At 39.0% G+C, this 26,259-nt stretch overlaps 1 protein-coding gene across 6 annotated transcripts in view; it reads left to right on the forward strand.

The window, feature by feature from the left end:
• The window catches only part of lrp1bb (low density lipoprotein receptor-related protein 1Bb), a 287,103-nt gene that overhangs the window by 90,937 nt on the left and 169,907 nt on the right, over positions 1-26,259 (forward strand). For all 6 annotated transcript variants that reach the window (XM_036004184.1, XM_036004187.1, XM_036004188.1 and 3 more), the window contains exon 3: positions 6,938-7,075. In XM_036004184.1, coding sequence (XP_035860077.1) covers positions 6,938-7,075 — 138 coding nt within the window. The remainder of the gene's footprint in view (positions 1-6,937; positions 7,076-26,259) is intronic.

Genomic DNA, 26,259 nt, shown 5'->3' on the forward strand with positions numbered 1-26,259 from the left:
GAATCTCAGTCTTTGGAGGTTGTGGACAATATTGCCTCAATGTCTGCGGTCAGAGAAATACAGCAAAATAAGCCCTTTTGACTGAGTGCATCATTTTAAATGGCAAGGATGTAAAGGTCACACAGGAAAGTAAGTCTTTTAAAGAGACCCTTCATGTTTAAACCACTGTCTTTTAAAAGCAGGACATGGGGAGAGCTTTGGTTTGCATTGCAACTGATGAAATATCTCTCATCCGTAATGTTACGGAATCCTGCTCTTGTGTACCCCATTGCACTTCATGTGCATGCATTTTAGCAGTTCACTTTCTTGCCATGTAAGTCTCCAACAGGTCCCCATATTTCTGTTGGCTCATGCTGTCCATAACAAGTAGCAAGATAAGCGTTGAGCACCTCCACATATCCAGAATTTGCCTTTTGAGATATGAACCTAGAGCTGGATACAAAACAGTCCATGTTCTCAAATCAAGCTAAGATATGAGGAAAATGTCTAGCCAGCAGAGCTGTTACATGACAGTTATGAATATATCATCCCTTTCCATCAGTTATTCAAGTTAAGCCCAAACATCACAGAGCCCAGACGTCTTTTAACCCAAATATCTTCAAGCTTTAAGCATGACAACAATAATGACTTCACCCCTGACGACTACACACAAAGGTGAACAATTCACTATTTTCCATGAGTTCTTGATGCTTCAGCTCGCATAAACACACACACAAAGAGGCACAAAAGCAGAATAACAGGAACATTCATGCCTTTTACACTTTATATGTATTCTTCCACACCAGTGACACAGCTTATCAGCCTAGAAATTAATGTTAACGACGTTACAAAAAACACTTCTGGCAACTTCTCTGTCATGGTTTGTTTTTACAAACTGCTCGTCCATGAATTTTGTGCAAGTTTACACTACTGTTCTTCAGCAGTTAGCACTATTTGTCCTACAAAGGCAGAGTACATTCATCACACATTAATATGCTGTTAACTTTCAGTTTATGCATATGTAACTCCAAAACTGTGCAAACGGTAATAATCACTGCTCATGTTCATTGTGTAAAAATGTCTAAGTAAGGGGAAACAATGATACTCTCTAATCTGCCCAGGTGAATCTGTGATGGTGTATAAGGCGGGCAATATGTACGTTGGTCGTTACTGGCTTACAGGCAAAGTAGCTGCATCCAAGCACAGTGCAGTGAGTGAAAACTATTGCTGTCTCTGCTCTTTCTGACATATTTGCTTTGGTTCAGATTCACCAACATGATTTTGTAATCATCCTTATGATAAGTTAGTTAGATATATAGTGATTTATGTAGTAATAATAATAATGAGAGTGCATGCAATAACTAATGTCACTGTAATTGTGGCATTGACCACAAAAGAGCATGTTACTGCTATAAAGCCATTATGGGAAGTCTACATTGCAGTTGCCTCAGGTCAAGCAGCAGGATGCTACTTTGATCAACTGTAAATCAAGAAAATTAAATTGTTTTTTCTTAGAGATATGATGAATCCCTGTACGTAGAAGTCCCCTGCTGATAGTTTTTCTTTTAGGAATTCATTAATCTGCACAAACTGGCACTGGCTGAGATAACCATGATTATCATAATGAACATAGTGGCTGAAATTCCCCACTAGAAGCTTCTCATTTATATATTCAATAGAGATGTTAGTTTGCCCCAGCTGATTCCGCTTCATTCACTCCTCAAAATAGGCAAATGGCAGCATGGTTTTTAGTTAACATGTCCTAAAATCTTGCATAAGTAATTTCTTAGAATTCTTTGCTGCAAATGATGTTTTAGGTATGAATCTCATATTCAGTACAATTACAACACAAATATGGGTTAGCTTTCAGCAGCGCCAGTTATTAGGGATGTCCCGATCAGCTTTTTTGATCCCCGATCCGATTTTTAAAATATTGGGTAACACTTTACTTTAAGGTATCGACATAATCGTGACACTGTCATAACTATGACATGACACTGTCATGAACATGTCATAAACGTTATAAACAAGTCATAAATGTTTATGACTTCTGTCATTAACTGTCATTCGTTTTTTGTCATGACAAGTTGACATTGTTTAGGTTGTCTTGATTATGACAACTTGACATTAATCAAAGTGATATTACCAGAACTTGTATGGTCATGACAAGTTGACATTAAATTTGTTTGGGATGTCTTTGTAATGACAACTTGACATTAACCAGGATGACATTACCAGAGGATGTCTTTGTCATGACAACTTGACATAATGTCATTCTGTTTAATGTCAAGTTGTCTTAATAAGGACACTCCATAGAAATGTAATGTCAAGTTGTCATAACAAAGACATCCTCTGGTAATGTCATCCTGGTTAATGTCAAGCTGTCATTTCAAAGACATCCCAAACAAATGTAATGTCAACTTGTCATGACAGAAACCGAATGACACTTAATGACAGAAGTCATAAACGTTTGTGACTTGTTTATAATGTTTATGACACGTTCATGACAGTGTCATGTGTTAGTTATGACAGTGTCATGTCATGATTATGTCGATACCTTCAAGTAAAGTGTTACCAAATATTGAATATCTGTCAAAACCGAGTCCAGATCCTATACTTGTAGTTGTTCAGATAATAGAGTTGTTTTTTTGGTTACAAAAATAACTAAATAAACAAAGTAACTTAAATATGTGTTAAGCTTAATACATTTAACTTAGTGCAGCAAATGAGTCTTTTCTCTCAACACCAAAACTGTTCTCTATAGAGTCCCAGCAAACCCCAAACCAAAGAATAAACTTGAAGTAATAAAGTCTTAAGTTCCCCGCTGGACAACGAAAACTTAACCAAGTGACGCCTCTTGCGCTTAATAGTCAATCTTTGATTTTCTTCTCGTGTTTACCAATGTTGGTTTAAGGGAATACCGGAAGGAGTGTGGAGAATTGGAGTAATCCGCTTCTGTAAAAAAAGGGTGACTAAGAAAGATGGACTTTTTTACTTTTACTACAACCAAGGGCTGGCAAGCTACGAGACACTCTGGACAGACAATGGTGAGTGGCCGCGCCCATCTTGGTTTGAAAGTGCATGCCAGCATATCCAGGCAGTCTGGCGGTGCGTCTATGGAGCAGGTCGTGTGTGATTAAAGGAGGCAATCATTACAAGCTAATGTAAATGATCGGATTAAGGTAATCAGGGTAAATACCGATCCCCAATCAGTAAAAAAAAGAGCCAAAATCAGCTCTGGAGTGGGACATTCTAAATGGGAGAAAAACATGCTCTGGTTTATTGGCATTTCTTTAAACCAATCACAATTGTCCTGGGCCGTGCTGGACGGAGCCCCGGTGCCGCTGCAAAATAGCCTCGGGAAGGAACTTGTTTTGGTGGAACATGTTTACATTCAAAGGTTGTTTTAGTCGTGCAACAGAAAACTCAGATTGGACAGATAGTCTAGCTAGCTGTCTGGATTTACCCTGCAGAGATCTGAGGAGCAGTTAACCATAGTCCTCAAAATCCACCAGAGTTTAAAATTACAACACAAAGAAAGCGGAAGGTAACGGACATCCGGCCAAAAAGAGTGACATCCGGCGGAATTTCCGGCGGCACCGGAGCAATCCCGGAAGTGGAACGTCGTGGATATAGACTAGGGACATCCCTACCAGTAACATATGTGCAGTATTTACACTAGATGGTAATGTTTTAGTTTAATGTATGGTTGTGTTATTATAAAATAAGACATCAATGAATATTAATGATGAAGCTAAATGTTTCCCGCTTTACCTGAATACGCATATAATGGTATAATTTCTTTTTAATTTACCAGGGGGTGAACATCTTTCTTCTGTATTTAAGTGTGCTTGCCCATGTCATCTCTGGATATTATTAATTTATCAAATCATTACTGGGACCTTGAAGTTTCCATCTAAAATGATTGGAGATGTATAAAACAGAAATTGCTTAATACAACAGGGACCTTCTATGGATCTATGTCTGTCTGTCGCTCTGTCTGTCGGTCTGTCTCTGTCTCTATTGTAGTGTATGTGAGAGTGAAAGTGTACAGAGTCCACAGAGAGCAAAGTCATTTTGCAGATTTTAAAACATGGCCCAATTTCAAGCAAAATCACACATTTTCAATTACTAAACAGATGAGTCCTCAACTCAGTTTAAGCTTACAAAAGCAACCTGCATTTGTTTGCCTATTATCATGTGTTTCCATTTACTTTGTGCGCATTTATTATTATTTATGCTTTCTCTGAATTTTAACGATGACAGTTAGCTTGCTACAGTATTATTTTAATACCCCTACACATCTATGGTACACCTCTCTTCTCACTTATTCTTGCTGGTAAGACCTCCTCTCAGGACAGTGTGGGCGAGTGAAAACTATGCTAGATTAACATCACTTGTTTTGTGGCATCATTATTATTAGGTCAATATGTTTGGTGAACTCCCATCATTTCTAGCATAGGTATAATCTTAACCCGAGTAGCCAATCAAACCAACTAGAATACAAATGTGGGTGTGCTGTGTGTTTACATTTTTTTTTTTAAAGGACTTTTTTACATGTCACAGTTGGAAAACACAGGGGCAAATACTACAATTAATGATAGCTGAATTCCATGTAGCTGCTTTATTGGGTCCTGGTATTGATTATGCTGGCTCCCTGTCATGGCTTACTGGGACACTTATAGAGAACAGAGCAATTTGCAATTGCTACTCTCACATGTCAAAATGTTAGCAGTTTTTATAATATTGAGATGGATTCCTCTCCATTTGGAGGCACAGTGTCTAGGATTTAAAAATACTTAGGCTTTAACTAAATGAACATAAACATATTATACTGTATAAATGATTGTATAAGAATAACTTTTTCATGGTCAACATTTGTGAAACACTGTAAATCTAGAAATACAGTAATATCTGAACTTTCAGTGCAAGACGTACTGTTAGTAGGCATATTACTGAAGTAATAGTGTATGTATTTACTAGTGAAGTTGATCATCGCACAGCTCATCATCACTGGCCAGTAGGGAGTTGTTGTACATTTTCCTAATTCTTTTGTGCCCGATCTGATCAGGCACACGCAGTAAGCAGGATGTTTAGGTGTAATTCCACACCTTGGAATGGCAATCTAAGGAGAGAGAAGCTCCAGTTTAGCTGTCAGAGGATGTGTCGCATACTATCCTATATACTCGACTTTGAGCGATCATCCAACATAGTACAGTAGTTTGAGAATTGACAGAGGAATTCTGAATACCTCAGCCATTGAGAGACCATCTGTGTACCCCTGCTTGGCAGATCAGAGCCACTGAATATTCATGCACCATCCCTCCCCTTATCACATTAGATTAGAACCCATGTGGTGAGATAGCAAGGGGAGAGGCTGACAACGCTGTTACGTTGTCAGAGACCCTTACAGCTTTGTGTTAAATAGCACATTTGCCGAATGGACATACCCTGTGGTGTGGCACTGGGTGGAATACTCTGTGACAATGTGTCTGTTTTCTTTAGTGAGTGAAAATGTCCCGTGTTTTGAAATGTATTCAGTTAAACACTAAAACAAGGATCTACCATGGATTTGAGTTTGATTCTAAACGTGTGCAATGTTCGTAGTTATTTCTTTTCATTTTTTTTTTTTTAAATGAACACTGACATAAAGTCAATAGTGTGTAAATACAGTGTACACAACTAGCCTTTTCAAAACCATTGGCGGTATTTTGAAGATCCTCAGTGTAAAGTTATTTCTAATATGTACTGTATTTATGTATGATGGATTTACAAATAAATGTTTGTATATGCAGTCTGCAAGGAGCACAAATATCAAAGTCCACCGCAAAAGTAGCTGGAAGAGAAATGAAAAGAGCGATGCTTTGAAGACATTTCGGAGCCCAGCAGATGAGGCTGCCAGTTTGCTCATGTATGAAATATGAACTCTCAGAGACAAGGTCACTTATATTTGACTTACCTAAATATGGCATATATATATAGTGTGAATCACCGGGGCTTGAAGAGATAGCCAAGAAATATTCATTAAAAAAGAAGCCTCTCCTGCTGCACTTTTAAAGCCATAAAAATACTTGGGAGGAGAAAACGAATATGAGTCATTATTGTGTCAAGACAGACGCACGACTACTCCTACATATCCCTTCTGTAAATCAGCAGGGGATGACAGCCCTCTTTGCAATAGTCCCATTAATCGCTGCATCTCTTACCTTACTAAGTAAAAATGGATGCTGTGAATACTGTAAGTAACTGCCTGGTCAAGATGGTCCGAGTATGCTCGGATGTGAATTCCTAAAGGTGGGAGAACTCCGGGGATTGTTACAGACCCCATCGCGTTGGTGATAAATCTTTCTATTAAGTGGCTGCAAAGGCACATTGGTAATTGATATCAATGTAGTTAGGGTGGAGATGTGACACATTTACAGTGCTGGTGCACTGGTCAGCTGTGTTTTATGTGCTCTCGTGGCTGCCACATGAATGAGGGTCACCTATGTGCCTCATGAATCCTTAAACAGCTGCTATCCGCTGTTTGCCTGGCTGGCAGGGAGGGTTGGACAGTTTGTTATAGGATTTCACCAGTGCGTCTGCAGAGCAGTGTGGCGAACATCTGTTGTGTGTAAAGAACAATGCTGTGTGAAGTATAAATACATTTGCATATGCATAGGTTCTTCTGCCTCCTTTTAAAAGAGGACTTGAAGTATCAGCACTTTGAGAAGGCAAATATACTAGAAGAAATGTATTTACCTGCAAAAAATACAAACGATATTGACAATGAAATATGCAAATTCATTTCACAAATAATCTCTTACTGTAAGTGCTACATACTGTATGCTGAATAAAACATTATTGAAGCTCATTCGTTTTGTTGTGTGGACCCCAGAAAGAATATAAAGATCCAAATAAATATGTTGAAGTAAATGCAGATAATGATTTTTGACACTTTGCCGTTTCTCTTCTTCAGGTGCACAGGAGGTGGTGATCAGATGTCCCCTCAATCACATTCAGTGCATCGGGTCAAAAAAATGTATTCATTTCAATAAACTCTGCAATGGGGCCAGAGACTGTGAAGATGGCTACGATGAAGGAGTTCACTGTCGAGGTAAGAGTTAAGGATGCTTTAACATCCTGATTCTTTTTCGCCTTGGGTTTAGAAAACATAAATGAATAAGTATCCTCATTATTATGTTAATTAATCAGATCATGCTCATCTTATTTGGATTATTAAAATAGTTGGATTTATTTTACACATTAAATCTGTTACATCCGAAAATATATCGCTGTGGAAAATGCTTTACATTTATTCCCTGTTAACAGAGATATTCATTATTCCAAAGTGTAATCAAGTAAATTTAAGCTAAAGTGCGTTTTTGGTTGATTAGTTCAGAGGATCCTTTTCACATCCACTTAGATACGCACTGCTTAATCTGTCCTTCTTAACATCCAACTTTTAATGCATGATGATATAAATACAAATTTATGAGCTGGCACTTTGTAACTTTTGTGGTTAAACTGGTTGCCAAGGTGACTTCTCATTATCCTTTCTGTCAGAGCAGGCAAGTTACACAGCACGACAGTAGCACCAGGTGTTGTGTCGTACACAAGTATTTGTTGTTGCTCGCATTCATAGCAACTCCACCAAGCTGGACAGCTGGCTTCTGTGATAAGGCAGCGTCTGCCTCGTGATTGCTGCAGTCTTGGCACAACAGTTACCCCGGTCTGGCAGAGACCTCAACCTTTCTTGACCTGTAAGACAGCTAAAGTCATGCTGGGCTTTGTCTCTGTGTGAGTGCTAGGTGCAAGGATATGGTAGTCTCTGATTCACAGCGGTGAAAAGTCCAAAAGCCTGTTTGTTGGCACGGAGCAGAGAACTTTTGCTCAAATGTCTACACTATTGCTTGCATTGATGGATTTACTTGGCACCATCCCTTGGACCAGATAGTGGAATTAAATCCAGATTGATTTAAGTGGAAAGGCATTGTAACAGTATGCAAAATGTCTATTTTGGTTTAGAAATTGCCATTTTAAGTTCACCTAAAAATGGATACATGATAAACTAAATGTTTATACAACCTTTCTCAGGGCTGAATGGAGGCAGCTGGTTCGGAGAAACTGCAATGTAACTGCAACCGCATTCATGCCCTATGGCTACTTTCCAAATCTACCAAATTGTCTCTGAGCCACAAAGTGATCTTTAGGGTTAATACCTTAAGGTGCGTTCATCCAACTAAACAGCAAAGTAGGATGGGAGGTCTGCAAATCTGGTTCAAATACTATGTTTATGTCAAGTCAGGTTTAATGAAAATGCAAACCCCACCTGGAAGAAACGCTCAAGTAAGCCCAGGTAGAACACTCAGGCTGTATTAACATAGTAGTTAGACATAGTTTTACTGTCACCCTCTGAAGATAATATGCAGCGGATGCTATCCTATATTGATGATTGGTGTAATAAATGGAGACTGTTTATCAATAGAAAGAAAACAGAAATAATTCACTTTAGAAAACCTTTAACTACTCGCAGCATCTATGAGTTTAAAATTGGGTCACACAAGCTGAACTTTGCAGACTCATATACATATCTAGGTTTCTATATTGATGAACATATGAATTTTAGAAAAGGTGTTAAGGTTCTTGCTGATTTAGCACGTAGAGCTTTGGGAGGACACATTGGTAAAAGCAAGAATCTGAAAGATATAAGTTTTCAAACATATTCTAAACTGTTCCAGGCTTGTGTGTGCCCTATACTTGATTATATTGTGGGGGTTAGAGGACTTAGAAATACATCTAATTGTGAATTAGTGCAAAATAGTGCCGTAAGATATTTTCTGGGTGTGCACAAATATGCTCCAACATTGGCGATAGTAGGAGACATGGGATGGGAATCGTGAGGCTCGTTGGAAGATATGTATGGCCCAGTTATGGAATCGTTTATTAGATATGGACGCATATAGGTTGACGAGGAAAATACTTCTCTGGGATAAATATATTCTTGGTCCTTGGTCTTTATGCAAATTGTTTTGTAACTATGGGTTTGGTGAGTTGTTTCTTAATAATGAAAAGGTGAATATTGGTTTGTTTAAAGAATCTGTGTTTGCTAAAGACAAAAAGCAGTTGGCGGACAATATATGGGCTAAGCCAAAATTGCGTATTGGCACAGAGAATGATGTTGTATATAATTTGTCAAAAAGGCAAAGATCTCTATGTGCTCTAGTGAGATCTGAGGTTTTACCTTTGACTGTTGAAACGGGCCGATATGTTAATGTAGAAGAGGAAAAACGGATATGTCCCATGTGTTGTTTGAATGATATAGAAAATTAGTTCCATTTTGTTTTCTACTGTCCTTTTTATTGTGAACAGCGTGATTTTTTGTTTCGTAAGAGAAAAGCAGAGATTTTTTGGTAAATATGCATGATGCTCAAAGACTGACATTTCTGTTAACATGTGAAACATATAAATTAGCCAGTTACCTTGAGAAAGCCTGGGAGAAGAGAAAAAAAAGCTCTTTACCGAGATGATCTGTAGATGAGGATTTGCTGTTTGTATATACTGTGTGTGTGTGTCTGTGTGTGTGTGTGTGTGTGAGAGAGAGTGTGAGTGGGTGTATATATCTATGTATATATGTGTGTATATATATACTTGTATTCATATATTTCTCCGAATGATTTGTATATGCGAGCGGAAGACGTTTGCTAAATAAGTTTGTGGTGTGTTGTAATCCCATGTGGGATGGGCCAAATGTTTGGTATGACACAGAAATAAAATGAAACTAAAACTATTAAGATATCTCCCATTCCATGTACCATACTGCAAAAGTGTATCAACAGGCAGAACAATGTCAGTTCATCCACTGGTGCTGTAAGGACAATGTATTTCAAATATAATTGAAGCTGCTATATCAGATACCTTCTTCAACTTTGTCCTTCAAACACAGAGCAGTACTAAGTAGCCATCATGATAATGCATTCACACTGCGAGCAACTTGTTAATGACTCTCTCTATTACAAATACCCCAAAAGGAAACCAATTAGACAGTCCTCTAATATCTTGCAGTTCTACCATACAATTAAAATATGATAGCAGTAAGCGTCACCTTGCTGTATCTTACTGATAGTATTAAAGAGCTACTTCATTGGCCACAATGTCCCAGAGAAATTCAATGAAATGTAGCAAAAAAGACAAAAATTCTTTTAATGGAATTCTGTTCTTTAGAATATATATATATATTTTATTTTTTATTTTTTTAGACAACACAACAGCATGCAAGACTTCCTTGAACATCCTCCAAAAGTAAATCAATGCAACTCACAACTCAAGGGTAAAGAAACTGGGTACAGACAATAATAATGCTTTCATTGCACAAATCCTTACCTTTTCTGCTTACTTCATAAGCCAACAATATATTTTATATCTCAAAGACCCAGGAGTAAAATAAAAAAATAAAAATGATTCTCTTTTATTTGGCTCTTTTAAAATATAACATGTGTAATTCATACATATTGTCTACTACATACCTGTATGACTTCTCTTCAAACATGGACTGAGACTTAAATTTAAAAAACTGCATTATTTGCCATGCACAAATTTGGGATTTTTAATATGCTCTTTATCGCTGCCATAACTCTAACATCTGCTTTTGGTTGCATAGTTGTCTTATGATCAATCAAGTTAAATAACCTTGCTATGGATAGACTTGTATAGACCATAAGCTGTTTTACTTTGCTTATCACAGATCTATCTGTTGGCCTCGTCTTCATTGTCTGGCCTTTCGCATTCCTGTTCCACACTGCCTCAACCTTGTGAACTGCATCCTTTTCTTTTCTGTCCGATGTCATTTCACACATCCCTTGTCAATGAATAGGTAATAGGGTGCCTCTGTTTTTTTAATTCCTTTAAGAAGGCACTATCTGTAACAATGTGTGACCTGCATTTTTACTATCCAGCTCTTAATGCAACACTGCAGTCAGTTGCTTGGATGTCCTTGTCTGAAGCAGTAAGATTAATTCTTTTTTAAAGAATAAATTAGTCCTGTAGAAAGTATGAATCTCTTGTCTTTGTACACATTTTTTGATTTGATGTTAAACGATAACACATTATATTCATTACAGTTTGTGTGGCACCAGCCCTTTTGCTTAAGTTCACTCAGAGACACACACTGTCCAGTATGCTTAGTCCCACACAGACAGACCAAACTCATTGGAAAGCAGGAGAAATTGAGGTCACCATAGAGAAGTTTTAGGCAACCAGCTGGGTCTCTTACAAAACTTTTTTTCCCCTCCCATTCCTGCCCACCTCTTATGAATATACATGCCGAACATCCCAAGAGGCCCTGATATGAAGGTGCCCAGATGGAAAAACCACCAAACTCTTTTAGTTCACCTTCAGGAAACGTGCTCATTCTTAATCGCATGCTCGTGGGATCTCTGAAGTCTCTACTGCTTGCACTGAGGAAGACAAATGTCAGACTTAAGTAAACACAACTCAGCTTCAGACTTCATCTGTTATCTTTAGGGCGGTCCCAGAAAGTGAACATAAACAAATATCTTCCAAATGAACATGGTGAATAAAAGGAACAGCATGGAGCTGCTTAGAAACTGAATTAGCAGACGTTGTCAACCCGGATGGCTTGGCTTTAGGTCTCTTTTAGATTTACAAATGAAAGTTTAATTCTGATTCCAGGCTTAATCCATGTCTGTTCAAACAGTTTACTCAAAGTTTTCACTTTCCCAAACCATGATGACAAAATCAATAAGTAGAATATTTGTCAGTACTAAGCTCTGGGGTTTGCATTCTGCTTTTTTGAAAAGGTGATGGAATCTCGCTAGATACTGTACTGTATTATGATAGCACATTTACAGCAGTGTCATCAAAAGGATCACTGATAGATTGAAGCCAACTCAACGCTGTCACTTTGCTGTCTCCAAAGTGAATGTCACCAATGCACCATTGACTATATTTAGTGGAGTAAATTACATAACTTAATGATTAAAACCGAGTGATATTTTGCTGAACACTGCACACAGCGGTTATAGTGATAGTTTTTGTATAATTGCCTTTCAGTTTAAACAGGTAATGGCATTTGATCTGTCTTTACTGCTTAAAACATCTTTCCACTACATCCACTAATTGAATTTCATCCCCCTAAAGCTGCAGACACACTAACCAGACGGCCGACCCTCGGCAGAAAAGGCAGTTGGACTGATCAGTCTCCCCGAGTTGGTCAAAAAAGAGCCTCGGAACACACCAAAGTGACGAGACATAATACGTCTCCATAACAGCAGGCGGCGCTGATCTGTATTGTCGCCCAAAAATGAAAACCGGCAGCTGATTGGACGAACTTGTCACGTGGTTCTGGTTTCTCCAGAAATTCAAAGCCATTTAGCCAAATTCAAGTCATGGCGGCTTGTTCAGAACACGATCTCATATTGTACTAAAATAGTTCACCGAAACGTGTTTCTGAAAACATTTTAAGCGAGAAATAGGCCATGCAGTTGCTGAATCTGTCTTCATTTCAGATCGACAAAGGTCAGTTTAAAATATTTTCGTCAGATTTTGAGAGCCGTTAGTCACACTAATCCCACTCGTCATTTCCGGGTTAGCACTCTACCAATCAGATGGGTCATTTGAGTCCGACTGCCGGCAGTGCCCGCCCCGCCGATTATACATGTCAAATCGGCCAAAATAAAGGCCGACGGCCCCTTGGACGGACGACGGCACGGAACACACCGAACAGACTTGAGTCACTGACCTCACCAGACTGTGCAACGGCCGATTATCAGCTTAGTTTGCCCCAGTAATAATATTATGATAGTGGTGGTGGGTAGCCACAGTTTTAACTGAGATTATTTTTCTACAAGCAAAAAAATGTTGCCATCAGAATTTAGGAACATAAGATACTTAATGTCATTGTTGGCATACAACGAAATTATGTACGTAACTTTCAGTAAACAGTAGCAGCAGAACAGGATAAAAACATGATAAGAAGATAGAAACATGATAGCACGATTAGAACTAGATAATAAAATAAATTTAAAAAAGTAATTCCAACAACAAGTTAGATGTGTATAATAAAGTGTTGGGGTGGATAAGCAGCAGTTGGGGGTGGGTGGTAATATTTAACGTCCTCAGTCCTTTAACAGCTATGGGAGGGTGGGAGGTAATCGAGGCCAACACTTTCTGATCTGACGGAGCAACACGACCGGCAGTTCGCAGTGCTCTGTACCCATCCCACAGTCACCTATTCTGGGGTAACTAGACCACTAACTACCGCTCAACTGACAGAGCACCGCAACGGGCAGCTCGCGGGGCTTGTTAGTGGTCTAGTTACCCCAGAATAGGTGACTGTGGGCTTTGTACAGAGCACCCCGAACTGCCGGTTGTGTTACTCCGTCAGGTCAGCGCTAGTTGGTGGTTCAGTTACCCCAGAACAGGTGACTGTGTGCTGGGTACAGAGCACGGCTCTATTCCGAATGTGAGAGATAGCCACGCCCTCTGATTTGCATAGAAGAACTGGAAATAAATAGAGAGGGAAATCAATAAATGTGGCATTAGGAAATAAAAGTCCACGGAAATAAATAAATGTGGATTCATTAAATAAAAGTACCATGAAATAATTAAAAGTAAAACCTTTTAATATATTTATTTAACTAATTGATTCATTTTTATGAGTATTTACATTTATTTAATTATGTATGTATTTATTGCCTCATTTATTTATTTATTCATGTATTTATTCATTTATTTATGTATTTATTCATTTATTTAATATTGAATAAAACGGCATTCCATATACATTATCCCTTACATATAAATGTACTACCATGTAGCTACCATAAATATGCTATATTGACATTAAAGATTCTACACATTGGCTTTAATCACTTCACTGACATTAGTGTAATGTAATTGGCACTTTTCTGTACATATTGTGTCATCGCAAAGGGGAATGTAGCCGTTTTTGTGTGAATGCCCAGAAAGATCATCAGCATTAAGTTTTATGAGTCAGATAGCCTACTGCTGATAAAGAACATCAAAGACTGGGCTCAGTTTTCATGGCAGTGTGAATATTGGCTAAAGCAGGGCTATAATATTGTTGTCATGACCTTGCAGTGGTATCTGTGTGCCCTTCTCAGGGCACATGTTGCAAAGGTAGGAGAACATGCAATTAAATGGGAGTTGCATGTAAATTGTAGTGCAACAACCAATAATTACATGTAGGTCACATTAGAAATCCATGTTACTTTATACTAATAGCAAGAAATACCAGAAATACAATTTCCAAATGTTATCACATTTGCTGTGTGCAATCTCTAGAGTGAGACCACATGGCAGTCTCATTGGAATACAGATAAGTATAAAAAATATATATAAAATAGCTTTATTTATTTATTTATATATTTATTTTTACTTGAGGGAAAACGCTGTTCTGCTGTGAAAAAAATTTCCCCAGCATATTTTTGTCAGTGCTAGAATAGAATTAAAATACTTTCAAGTACTATAATTGGAAAAAGTCTTGAACTGCCTTAGTTTTCATTGACAAAATAGCACAAAGCCTTAATCAACGAGCATTTAGTCATAGATTTTGTATGTTATATACGTGTATATATATATGTATATATAGTTGTCCTATGTATCCGGTCTTTATCTAAACTAAAATGCAGTTATTTATTTCCTTACTGTACTAGTTCTGAATGAATGTTTAATTCAATAACATAAAATTGGGTGAGCATGTAAAAGCTGACTGCCAGAGGCGGCGTCAGCCGATTTTGCCGGGGCTTCAGCCCCGAATGTTACAGTAGCCCCGAATGTATTTTGAAAAGTTGACTGACAAATATGAAATCGGACAATAGCCTATGTAAACGTGCCTGATCGCCTGGCCATTCATACCAGACGCTTATTTCTCCGTGCCTGTCACAAAGTGATCCTTCCCCTCTCTGCTGCTCTCTTTCTGTCTCTCCGATAGAAAGAGACAGGATGAGTGGGGAAAACTGTGGTAATTGTAGCCTGTATGTGTGTGTGTGTGTGTGTGTGTGTGTGTGTGTGTGTGTGTGTGTGTGTGTGTGTGTGTGTGTCTCTGTCGGTCTCTCTGTGTGCCTGATCGCGTGTCTCGCTGTGAGAAGTCAAGACTATGAACCTACAGTGAGACCTCGCCCGCTCAGCACGGGTAGAAGAGACTAGGCTACAAGACTGCCGCCACGGTAGGCTACCAACTTGAAGATCCAGCAGATCAGATAAGCAAAGCCCATGACGTGTTGTCGCCATTGCGACTGCAAGCAACGGTGATAAGACTATGTTGAAAGCGCAACTTTTCAAGCTGAAGCCAAGAAGCGCTCTACCATTAGGCTACATTCAAGTTAAAGTGGTGTGAGAAGTGGTTCAACTTGGAAATTGCAACTATAAGGACTCAGCTCTATTAACCTTGCATTGCAGTGCTTAGCCTACATGTTTTGGGGATGAATCTAATGTGCTGGTGTTTCTGGTTGTTACATGCTACAAGGTGTAAAGGGGAATCTAACTCCATAAGGGAGTGAATACGTTTTGAGTATAAGGTGAAAGAAAAGGACAACATAAGTTTTAAGTACTCCTCCACGACTCCTCCAAATCACACAGAACACAGATGGGATGAGTTATATTTTGAATGTGCACAAAGTTTTGAACATGAGCAGAAATATTGCTCAAACACATCTGAAATATTACAGTCCAGGGCTTTATTAATTCATTAAAATGAATTAATATATCATTGAGGTGAATAATTGTCATGTGCACATTTAAGGAGGTTACTTCCCCAACAAAAGACGCAAAAGAGGAGGGAAGAGTGAATTATAGGCTACATGTGTGCTGACTCAAATGTAATTAGAAAAGTCGATCCAAAGGAGAATAAATAGTTGAAAGCAATACAGAATGCCTGAGAGCCTTATTGCAATATATTCCATTATGTTTTTATATTTTGAATTGTCCCCTATGTTTCCCTTTACATATTTCCAGCATAATAAAATAATAATTGATTCAGAAAAAGGTAGAAATAGGTGCATAAAAATTCACCTGAATGCAGGAAATGAAGTGAAGTGTGTGGACCCCCAGACCCCCCGCATCATAGGTCGCCACACAGATCTGGAAACAAAACCTTGGCCTTTGGGTTGTCAGGCCAGTTATGATTAGGCCAAATGTTGGTGTCATCTAACTTACATCTACAAACTGGAAGCTAAAATGAACATACACTGGCTATTAACAAGCTGGGCAAGCCAATTGCTGTTTTGCATTGCATTCAGTTTATTTAAATGGGTCCGGGCTAAGCCCCAAACCTCCTTAAGTCCTGGAAACGTCCCTGCTGACTGCTAACATGAGAATGACAAGCAGTTCATAAAGTCGTTCACCTTTTATTGACATTTAGACAACATGTTAATAAGTACTCTGGTATTTCTATCCCTGACTGAGCTCGGCCCGAACCATTACATTCATCATTAATTGCCTCATTTAGTAATGGCTCATGAAAAGTTGACATTTACTGCAAAATCAGTGGGCATAATTTGTTGATGGTGAGATGTGGGGCAGAAAAAGTCCTACTTACACAGAAAACAGGTCAATTTGAATATCACACACAGCAAACAATAGATATAAAATTATTCTTTGTTTACCTTCCAGCTTAAAAAGAGTGAGGCCTGTGAAACTAGCTCAGACAGCTCAAGTCACGCTGTAAAAATCACACAGGATACACTGTAGCCTATACACATATCCAGAGCCCTACTCTAACATAGTGTTCTGTTAAGTTGTCATGCATGTGCTCACTCTCTCATTGCCAATGAAAGAGCGGCTTGACTGCTCACAATACAACCATAGCTGCCACAGCTATTGCTTGTGCTCACTGTTCCATTTCATCCCCCTGTAGGCTCTGTTTCTGAGGTTTTCCCCCAGTGGGGAAGTTTGTTGCTTCCTGATCTTACTCCTCTCTCTTTGTGCTTATGCTTTCAACTGAGTTCTCTCAGGGAAACATGAATCAATGTTCTGTATCAACAATCTAATATCTACTCACACGTAAATAAACTGTATTTCCCTCTATGTGCTTATACCATTGTTAAAATTTGAGGATTTGAACCAGAATCAGTCCCTCTGTTTAAGTCAGACTGGAACCTAAAGTATTGCTGCATCAATCGACACATCAGTAGACATTAGTCCCTCCCTCTGTGTTGCTAAGGTGATCCAAGTAACAAAAATGTACATTGCAGGTTTGGTTTGTGTCCCATATTCCAGAAGTGGGGCAAGAGTGCACTACTGCTATTGTAAGAAGCCTAAATTACATACTGGTTATTTTACTTAATTGTTCCTGCAGAGGAAGCTGCAGTTTCAGGAGCACAGTCCTAGGAACGTATTTCTTCAACCCTGGGGACTGAACGAAACCGGTACGCTGTGCAAGTGTCAACTAGTGTTGACGAACTGACCGAAGAGTCGGTTAATTAACCCGACTCGTGTCACTGAACCGGGAGAATCGAGTGCCATACGTCAATGAACCGACTCACTCCTGTTTTTTCCTTTTACCTCATTCGTGCCGTTGTGTGTAGCTGGTATTCTTCTGCTACTGTGTGTCTGTAGTAATCTAGGTCATTAGCGCCTCCACTGGAGTGGTGGTGATAGAATCAATCGGGAAATGTGCTACCTAGACCGCGCACCAGGCTACTGAACGAGACCGAATGTAACCGTGCAACCGGCCGACCCGCTCAAGTCTAATGTAATCAAGCGGTGTCTTGGTTCTCGGCAAGTTTGAGTTATTAACCAAGCCTTGTTTCTGGTTCATCTTAGATGATTGTGTTCATGGCAATTCACACATTATCGATGGGGAAGTACATCACATACAAATACACGTCATGCTATCTTGATATGTATGTTAAGTTAAATGTTAGAGAAGTGAATGTTGCTACATGGTAGGTAGGCTGTTACGAGGAGACCGTGCACCAGGCTACTGAACGAGACCGTAAGGACCGTAACCAAGGGTACTGCATGAGTCTATATTCAAACGGCTGTATAGGTTCTCGGGAAGTTTGAGTTATCAACCGATCCCAGAAGCCTTTATTTCTCGTGCATCTTAGATGATTGTGTACATAGAAATTCATAGGCTACATTATCAATGGATATCACATACAAATACACGTCATGCTATCTTAGTAGTTATGTTAAGTTAAATGTTTGTTACATGGTAGGTAGGCTGTCACCAGGAGGCCGCGCACCAGGCTACTGAACAAGACCGTAACCGTGCCTAATGCATGAGTCTATGTAATCAAACAGGTGTCTAGGTTCTCGGCAAGTTTGAGTTATCAACCGATCCCAGAAGCCTTTGTAAGGCATGTAATGTTATCTTGGTAGTTATGTTAAGTTAAATGTTAGAAGTGAATGTTGCTACATGGTAGTTAGACTGTCACGAGGAGACCGCGCACCAGGCTACCGAATGTAACCGTGGCCAGTGCGTGAGTCTAGTGTCGGTCAGTATGAGTGTGTAAATAGTATGTCAAGACCGAATGTAACCGCAACCGCTCGAGTCTAATGTAATCAAGCGGTGTCTTGGTTTCGGCGGGGGAAGTAAATGTGCGATCCCCCCTCCCCCCCGCCGTCGCCGAGGGCACACAAACCGGTGACCGAATCTATTAACTCGGTAGGCCAACCAATGACCGTCCGGTTGAACCGACTTGCGTAAAAGAGTCGGTTGTCCCATCACTAGTGTCAACACCTAAGCACCCTAGCAGCTAGCTTGCTATATGAAGGGTTAGGTTAGGTGAAAAGACAGGGTTAGGGTTACAGAAACTACAATCTAGCATCTGTCTGAAAAAATGTCGGTCCTAAAAATGTTCTTAAACTACAGCTTCCTCTTTCGCAGCAACATGCTACTCCTTAAGACAGTGTTCATTTCACTCACTATAGTCTAAGCAAACTGACTCAGCTGTAGCTAATTAGCTAATCTTAAATTTGGCCAAACAACAAAAAAGAAACTCTTGGCTGTTGTCTGGTTAATGTGCTCTGTGCATGCTGGGATAATTTACACTTGCCAAAGATGGTTTTCTGAAAGAAGAAACGCCAATGTGTCATTTTTGATGTTTGAAAAAAATAAGGATTGGGCTTAGTGTTTTTACTTGGCATATCACCAACAGAGTGGTGAGTGTTTTTTACATAACTGATGTAGATGATTGTCATAAAGTTCACTGACTCATGCTGTTGAATTTGACCATCTATTATGGTTCGCAGTCATACATGAACATACTAGCACATAGCACCTCAGCTGCTGCGACTTATTTCAAAACATACATACAACAATTGTTACCCAGAAGTCCCTTCTTTACTGTAACACCGCTCACAGGCTGCAGGGACTTCTAGTGGCTAACGTAAACAGAGCTGCAAATACATCACATCAGATTGCCAAGTTAATCCTTTCAGAGAGGTAGATAGCTCAACATTTAGAGTGTAAAGTGTTGTCAGAATATCTGTTAAACCTTTAAGTACATCATATCATCGTTTAAGCTTATCACATTAAAAGCTCTAATTTGAGACCGTCAGAATTCAGAGTTGTGAAACAGCTTGTCATTTGAGTCTGTGAAGCTAACATCATTGTTAGCTTAAGATGCTACAGTGCAGCGCTGTCAACATTATCATAAGGGGTTGTCAGTCCGATATCAATATATTGGATGATGTGCCAGCACTTTGTTAGGACTGGCCAACTATTCAGCTGTCAAAATTAATATAATGCCACTTTTAAATGTCATGATTAAATGTTAGTATGCCTGCTACCACTATAATGTCTAAATTAATGTGGGCTAAATTGGTCAATTTTTCAAGAAAGCCGGGCAAAGTCGACTTTTCTTACTGACTGCTATAAAAAAAAACAGAGCCCCAATATTACCCGAACAACAAGAAAATACATTATTTTATCGGATTCTGTTCAAGGTAAGTTGGTGATGGTGCTTAATGTTTACTTATATAGACCACAAATACAGGCCTGTTTTTAAATTAAATTTGTAGAAAATCAACACAATTTAAATCCCAATTGCATTATTGGTCAAAAGTTTAGCAATTGTTCATGTGTGTATGTTCGGCCCCATAGTTTGAGTTACACCTTACAGAGCTTACACTTTACTTGAAGGTATCTACATAAGAGTGACATGACACTGTCATGAACGTGTCATAAACATTATAAACACATCATAAACATTTATGACATAACGCTTCTTTCATTAAGTGTCATTTGGTTTTTGTCATGACAAGTATTGGTTAGAGTTACGGTTAGGGTTTATGTGTCATGACAGTGTCATGTGTTCATGACAGTGTCATGTCACTCTTATGTATACCTTCAAGTAAAGTGTTACCCATATTGTATTTATTTTCATTTTAAAATAGCTCTGGTTAGTCTGAAAAAGAAAATGTACAATTGATCCATAATTGAACTTATCTGAGAGGCAAAAAATGAACTGGTACAAAGACACATTTGTTTTGCCCCTCGGAATTGATATTGATATTGATAACCTTTTATTTGCAATCACCAATACAGATGATAGAACATACTTTGTTTAAATCCGGTGTTAGTGATCCTAATCTTTCTTCCTTTTTTAATTTAGGTGCATCCTGACACTGAAAGCATACAATTTGCCCTTCTGGCACAAAGAATAAACTGAACTGAACTAAAGGTTAAGCCTGTATTTCCATGTTTTCTTATTGAGAATTAGGTGTTATATGCAGGATACATTTGGCTCTGATCTGCAAAAAAAATTACTTGTAAAATGAATAACAAGGGGTATGTTGCAGAAAGGAAAGTTGAAAGAACAAAGTCACAAATTGCTTCCTATAGAGAAAAGTGTATTGTGATTAAATATATGATTGGACTTTTAAAGTCAACCTGTGCCAGTTTCTCTCACTCCAACAGAAAATTGTCAGCAGAAATAATCCACTGAATGCGGCAATGTTACAGTGATTAGGTGCGGCTGCCTCTCCCAGCACTCTGCTTTAACAGGCTCTCTAATGTATTTGATTCCAGAATATATGGATCTGTTTCTGCCACGTAAGGGTAATCTGGACTTTATTCAGCAATGACAAAGGCATTGCTGCGGAGAACACGCTCATTTAAGCTATTTGTGGATTTGAATCATAGTTCAGAGTACATTGTCTGAAAAGTAGCAGAAAAACAAATCTCATTACGGACGTGGAAGTGAGAAAACGTTCATCTTCTTTGGCAAACACACACCTTAATCGTTTTTTTCTAATAGTTTCTGACTTTGACATTCTGACACTAAGATTAATACAGAAAACATTAGTATACATTTATTTTTATTTTCTAATGATAAAGCCTCTAAAAAAAAAACTAAACAATGTCAAACACACACCTTCCCTCACACCCTCTGTCTCTGAACAACATTCAATTATTTCACTTGATTAACTTTTCATTACGACAACTCAAACAAACAAACATTTTTCTCCAAAGTGAAGGAGCCTATAAGTGATGCTCTTTTTCCGAAATGACTAGCCGTAAATACAGTTCAACAATTTTTTTAGTGTTTCTCAGTGGGTTGAAAATGTGCTGGCAACCAGCCTTGTAGAATGTAACATATTAGCATATTTATTAAATTTTTGCCCCTCTAATGGATGGAACATTTACAGTAAGTAGTCCGGGAGGGGGATCGCTCTCCTCTCTGGGGTGGTACTCTGCAATGTGCTGTGCATTTTAGTGTGTTATTCTACCTCACTGCAGTCACTTTACCAGAGAAAATGAGGTTGTAATTTTCAATAGTGTTTTATTTCCGATACAAATGCATCTGATGGTTTAAAAGTAATGTCCAAGGGTGCTGTCAAAGTATTTAACACATCTATTTTGAATTCTCTGTCAGATTCTTTTTTGCTGTTTGAGTTCCAGGTCTTGTTATCCTGGTAACACTGGTTTGGGAACTGCCAGACCCCACTACAAACTACATAAATAACAGTAGCAGACACTGGCAAACAATATTTCATGCATCCTACTTTGTTGTTCCACAGTCTGGCAAGATATTGTCACTCATATCATTACTATCCCTAATATGAGGAAACAATCTGGTGTCATCAAATCCTATTACAGCGGATTTTCTTCCTCAGGAGTAGTTAGAATTAAAGTTTCATTGTTTACTGGAGGATTTCGACACCCACACTCATGATGTTTCTTCCAATATGTAAGGGCATGTCAGAAGCCTGGCAGTGCACCAGTTCTCAAATCCCTCAGCGAATTGTGTTTTGAGGGATTAACAACATTTACTGTCACATTTGAGCCCTAGTGTGAGCTGCAGGATTACATTTCTTGAAAATTACATGTATATGCGCATGTATCTCAATTTCAAGGGGAAATTATACCTTCTAGACCATCCGAACAGCTCCTTGTCACATCAAAGCTGACACACTTAAGCTTCTCAGATAACTTTCTAAAGCCTTGTCAATAAATTGTGTCACTTCAATCAGCGCCCATCTTATACAAATAACATTTCCCTGCACACACGTCTGGAAACTGTTGAATGTTTTAACGCCAGAGAATTTATGACCCAATTTCATATTTGTGGAATCAATCTTGCCGCTGGCCACCCAGAGGATACCAACCACAGCTACAGACTGACAAAATGGGTTAAGCTCCTAATTTATGGGTGGGAAATCCACTCATTAAAGGTCCTTGAGCCAGCCATGGGTGCACTTTCTGTGTTGGGTTTGCATCTTAATTTGGTCCCACATTAATTATAGACCTTGACTGCGAGCAGAGTTTTTGGGGAAAACTGGCTATTCACAAAGGCCATGGTCATTCCTAAAGTGGAGCCATAATTAGGCCAGATGGGGCAATTTGATTGCTAGCCATGGTGTGGTGAGGCTTCTTGTTTGTATTGGCAGCGCAGTGCCACACTCACCATTTATACTCTACCATCTGTATGGCTGAATGTGGAAGGTCTGAGCAACTTCTACTCATGTCGTCTGCTAGATAGATTTTAGATCCAGTTTGTGGGATGCGGTGGAGTGAAATGTCCCGAATATGCAGAAATTCAGTGTGGTTTTGTCAATGGTAAAATGGACAAAATTTTGAACTGTCCTCACTTTTGTGTAAGGGAATCATGTAATATTTAACTATGGTGATACTGATACTCTAGTGCATATTTTTTCCATTTTTCTAAAGAGGCTAAAACATTTTTTATTGTGAAAACAGCATCTAAGGGTGTAGTCACTCCTAGCTCGTTTGGGCCAGTTGTTTCAAAACCAGGAGCATTTCACCACCAGGTCCGGTTTATTTGGGCATATGTGCAATCACACTCTGATGCGGGGCAAAACAAGTGGGCAGAGATCGCCTTGGCCGACCAATGAGAGAACAGCTTGCTCAAGCATGACATTAGTTAACAACTTTTGGACCACTTTTGAATGTTGCCATGTAAACACTTAAGAACCGAGAGGCAAATGCATCAATTGTATCGAATTAGTCACTGAATCTGAACAATGCAAACAAACTGCAGATCTGAAAAGATTCAGGCCTGTGGGGCGACGTCCCCCATGTTGACTGACATGTGACATGTGCTGATGTTGCTAGGAGACGTGCTGTCAACTTCTGTGGTGTACTACTGACTGGAGCGCATCATAGATCTGTACAGTCTATGAAGGTTTATACAAGATGTGTTTTCCGGCTTTTTAATAAGCCATCAATTGTTATGTACTGTTAGTGATTCCCTTTACAACATTCAACATATAGGAGGACCCATTTTATGGTTTAGTTGGTATTCCAATTGGAAAGTGGAAGTCTACAAGGTACTGTAGGCTAACTACAGTAGCTTCCTGTCAGAGTGTGGAAGCCTAGCTTGCTAACATCAACCCTGATTCCTAATAGACTATTCCTTTAGGTCCAGTTATATCAACACCTGCTGAGTCATTGGCATGACCGGACTCAGATGTCCTACAGTTTCTTATTATATTATTGTATATGATACATTCTACATTCTCTACATTCTGCCATTAAACAGTATCTGTGCACTATGGCCTAGCCCTCCTCCTTATTGTAAAAACTGGACCTCATGGTCCCTGTTAATTTCAGCACACTATAGCAGACAGAGACATAGGCTACGTTCACGCCGCAAGTCTTAATGCTTAATTCGGATTTTTTGCTCAGATCCGATTTTTTGTTTGGCTGTTCACATTACCTTTTAAAATGTGGCCTATATCAGATTCCAGTGTGTACTGTTTGCGATTTGGAACTGACCCGCATGCGCAAAAGAACAATAACAATGACATCAGACGCAGCACGCTGTTGCACTAAAGTTAGGGAGGTTATGGAGGAAGTAAGCTTTTTCGCTTTTATTTCAAAATGTTTGTGTAATGGCAGCCATAATATTAATGAGCAGGTGCTGAGGAGGAGAAGAATGAAGACAAAGAGAGCCAAATTGGCTATTTTGGCCTTTTGCGGGGTTATGGCTACAAATTCACTATAGAGGTCTGTGTGGATGCAGAGATGAAGCCAGGCATGGTGGGACTGCATTGTGAATAGCTTCACAGAGACGCAGTTTATTCAAAACTTTTGGATGTCGAGGGCAACGTTTGATTATCTCTGTCAATTTTACTGTCTGTGTCTAGGGCTAACTCCCACCGGCGCATAATTGTGACAAATGTCGATGTAGATTGACATAAAAATCGCATCAAATCCGCCTTGGTTGTTCACACTGCGGCCGCATTGAAAAAAATCAGACCTGGGTCTGATTCAGGACCACATATGGAAGTGGTCTAAATCTGATTCGAAAAAATCAGATCTGGGCTAGATTTGAGTGTTCACACTACTTCTGAAGAAGTCTGACCTGGTCACTTGACCCGATTTGGGCCACTTTTGCTGCAGTCTGAATGTAGCCATAATGACCAGGTCATGGGTAGAATTTGAGTAAATCATACATTTTTCAAAAACTATAATACTATTACAAAACAATGACAAAGCAGCATGATCTCCTCCTGGCATCACATGTCTCAACCATACTTTTTTATCAGGCATAATGTGAACACAGATGAAATAAATTTTGTGCATTGCTAGAATCATTCTTTTAATGCATCTGATTAGAGCAAATTAGACTGCAGTAGACTGAAAATTAGACTGGGCTTCCTGTTGTGAATGCATATGTCTCTGTGTTTCAGAGTAAGTAACATTTGACCGCAGATTTCAGTGATTCAAACCTTTTTACAAATCCCAATTTCTATATTGTTAAAGGATATTGGATGGCTAGGCTCATATTATTTACTGTATTATATCTGTTTGCTCAGAAACGCATGGATATTTCTGTATGTGCTCTTGTCATTTTTAAGGTGCAGTCATACTTTTTGGAGAAGACAATAGAACAAATTAAGTATGCTGTTTCTCACATCTTCTTTGTGGTTACAACTCATAATTTGCGTGTACTCTTTCTGTGTCAGTGCATCTTTCACAGCTGTATTATTCCTCATTTGCAGGAGATGGCATATAAGAGATGTGTTTTCATTAATTCCGGTATTTAATGAGAAGTTAGAACGTGTATAGATCACAGTAAATGAAAAGCTTTTGCTAAGTACCTAAATCATATTTCTTCTACATACAGTATGTTTGCAGACCATAGTATCATGGCTACTACATGTATTTCACTATTGACTTTGGTAGCACTGCATAGCTCTAGATATGTGAAAAGCATCAAGCAGGCTCAGTGGCAGATATACAATCCCTGCAGCACTCAGTGTGTTTGCCAAAAGGGAAAGCTGATCATCTGGCGTCTTTGAGCAGATATAAGGATTAGCTTTGAAAATCTTAAACTCGCCATGTATTCATTTTGCATACTGCCTCACAATAGGGAAGCGTGCTAGAAATGAATAATAATGCAAAGGTCATATGGGGTACACACACAAGCCTGAGAGTGAGTAAACAGAGATGGCTGGAAGCAGCATCAGTTTTTGACCCACCTGTCAAAGGATGACATTTTTTTTTTTAAAGTACCTAATACACATTTTTTAAGGGACTGTTCGTTTTTTATTTAACAGGATACCGGAGGAGTTTTGGGATCTTTAGTCAAAATAGACTTGACCCTCACTTCGCCAGCAATATATTTTTCTATGACTCTCCAAAATGATTGGGAAAAGAGGCATGACCCTCCCCAACAATGTATCGATGCCTTCTGTACTAGTTTGCGCTTGGCAAAGATGTACAGATAGCCACTGTTTTTTTACAATCATGACATACATGACTTAACCTCTGCTTTCTCATCTTACACATCACACCCCACCAAGATGGTGGCCATTTGTAGACTTACTCACTATAAGTCAAAA

Source organism: Sander lucioperca, chromosome 8 (genome assembly GCF_008315115.2).
Source record: "Sander lucioperca isolate FBNREF2018 chromosome 8, SLUC_FBN_1.2, whole genome shotgun sequence".
Classification (NCBI taxonomy): Eukaryota; Metazoa; Chordata; class Actinopteri; order Perciformes; family Percidae; genus Sander; species Sander lucioperca.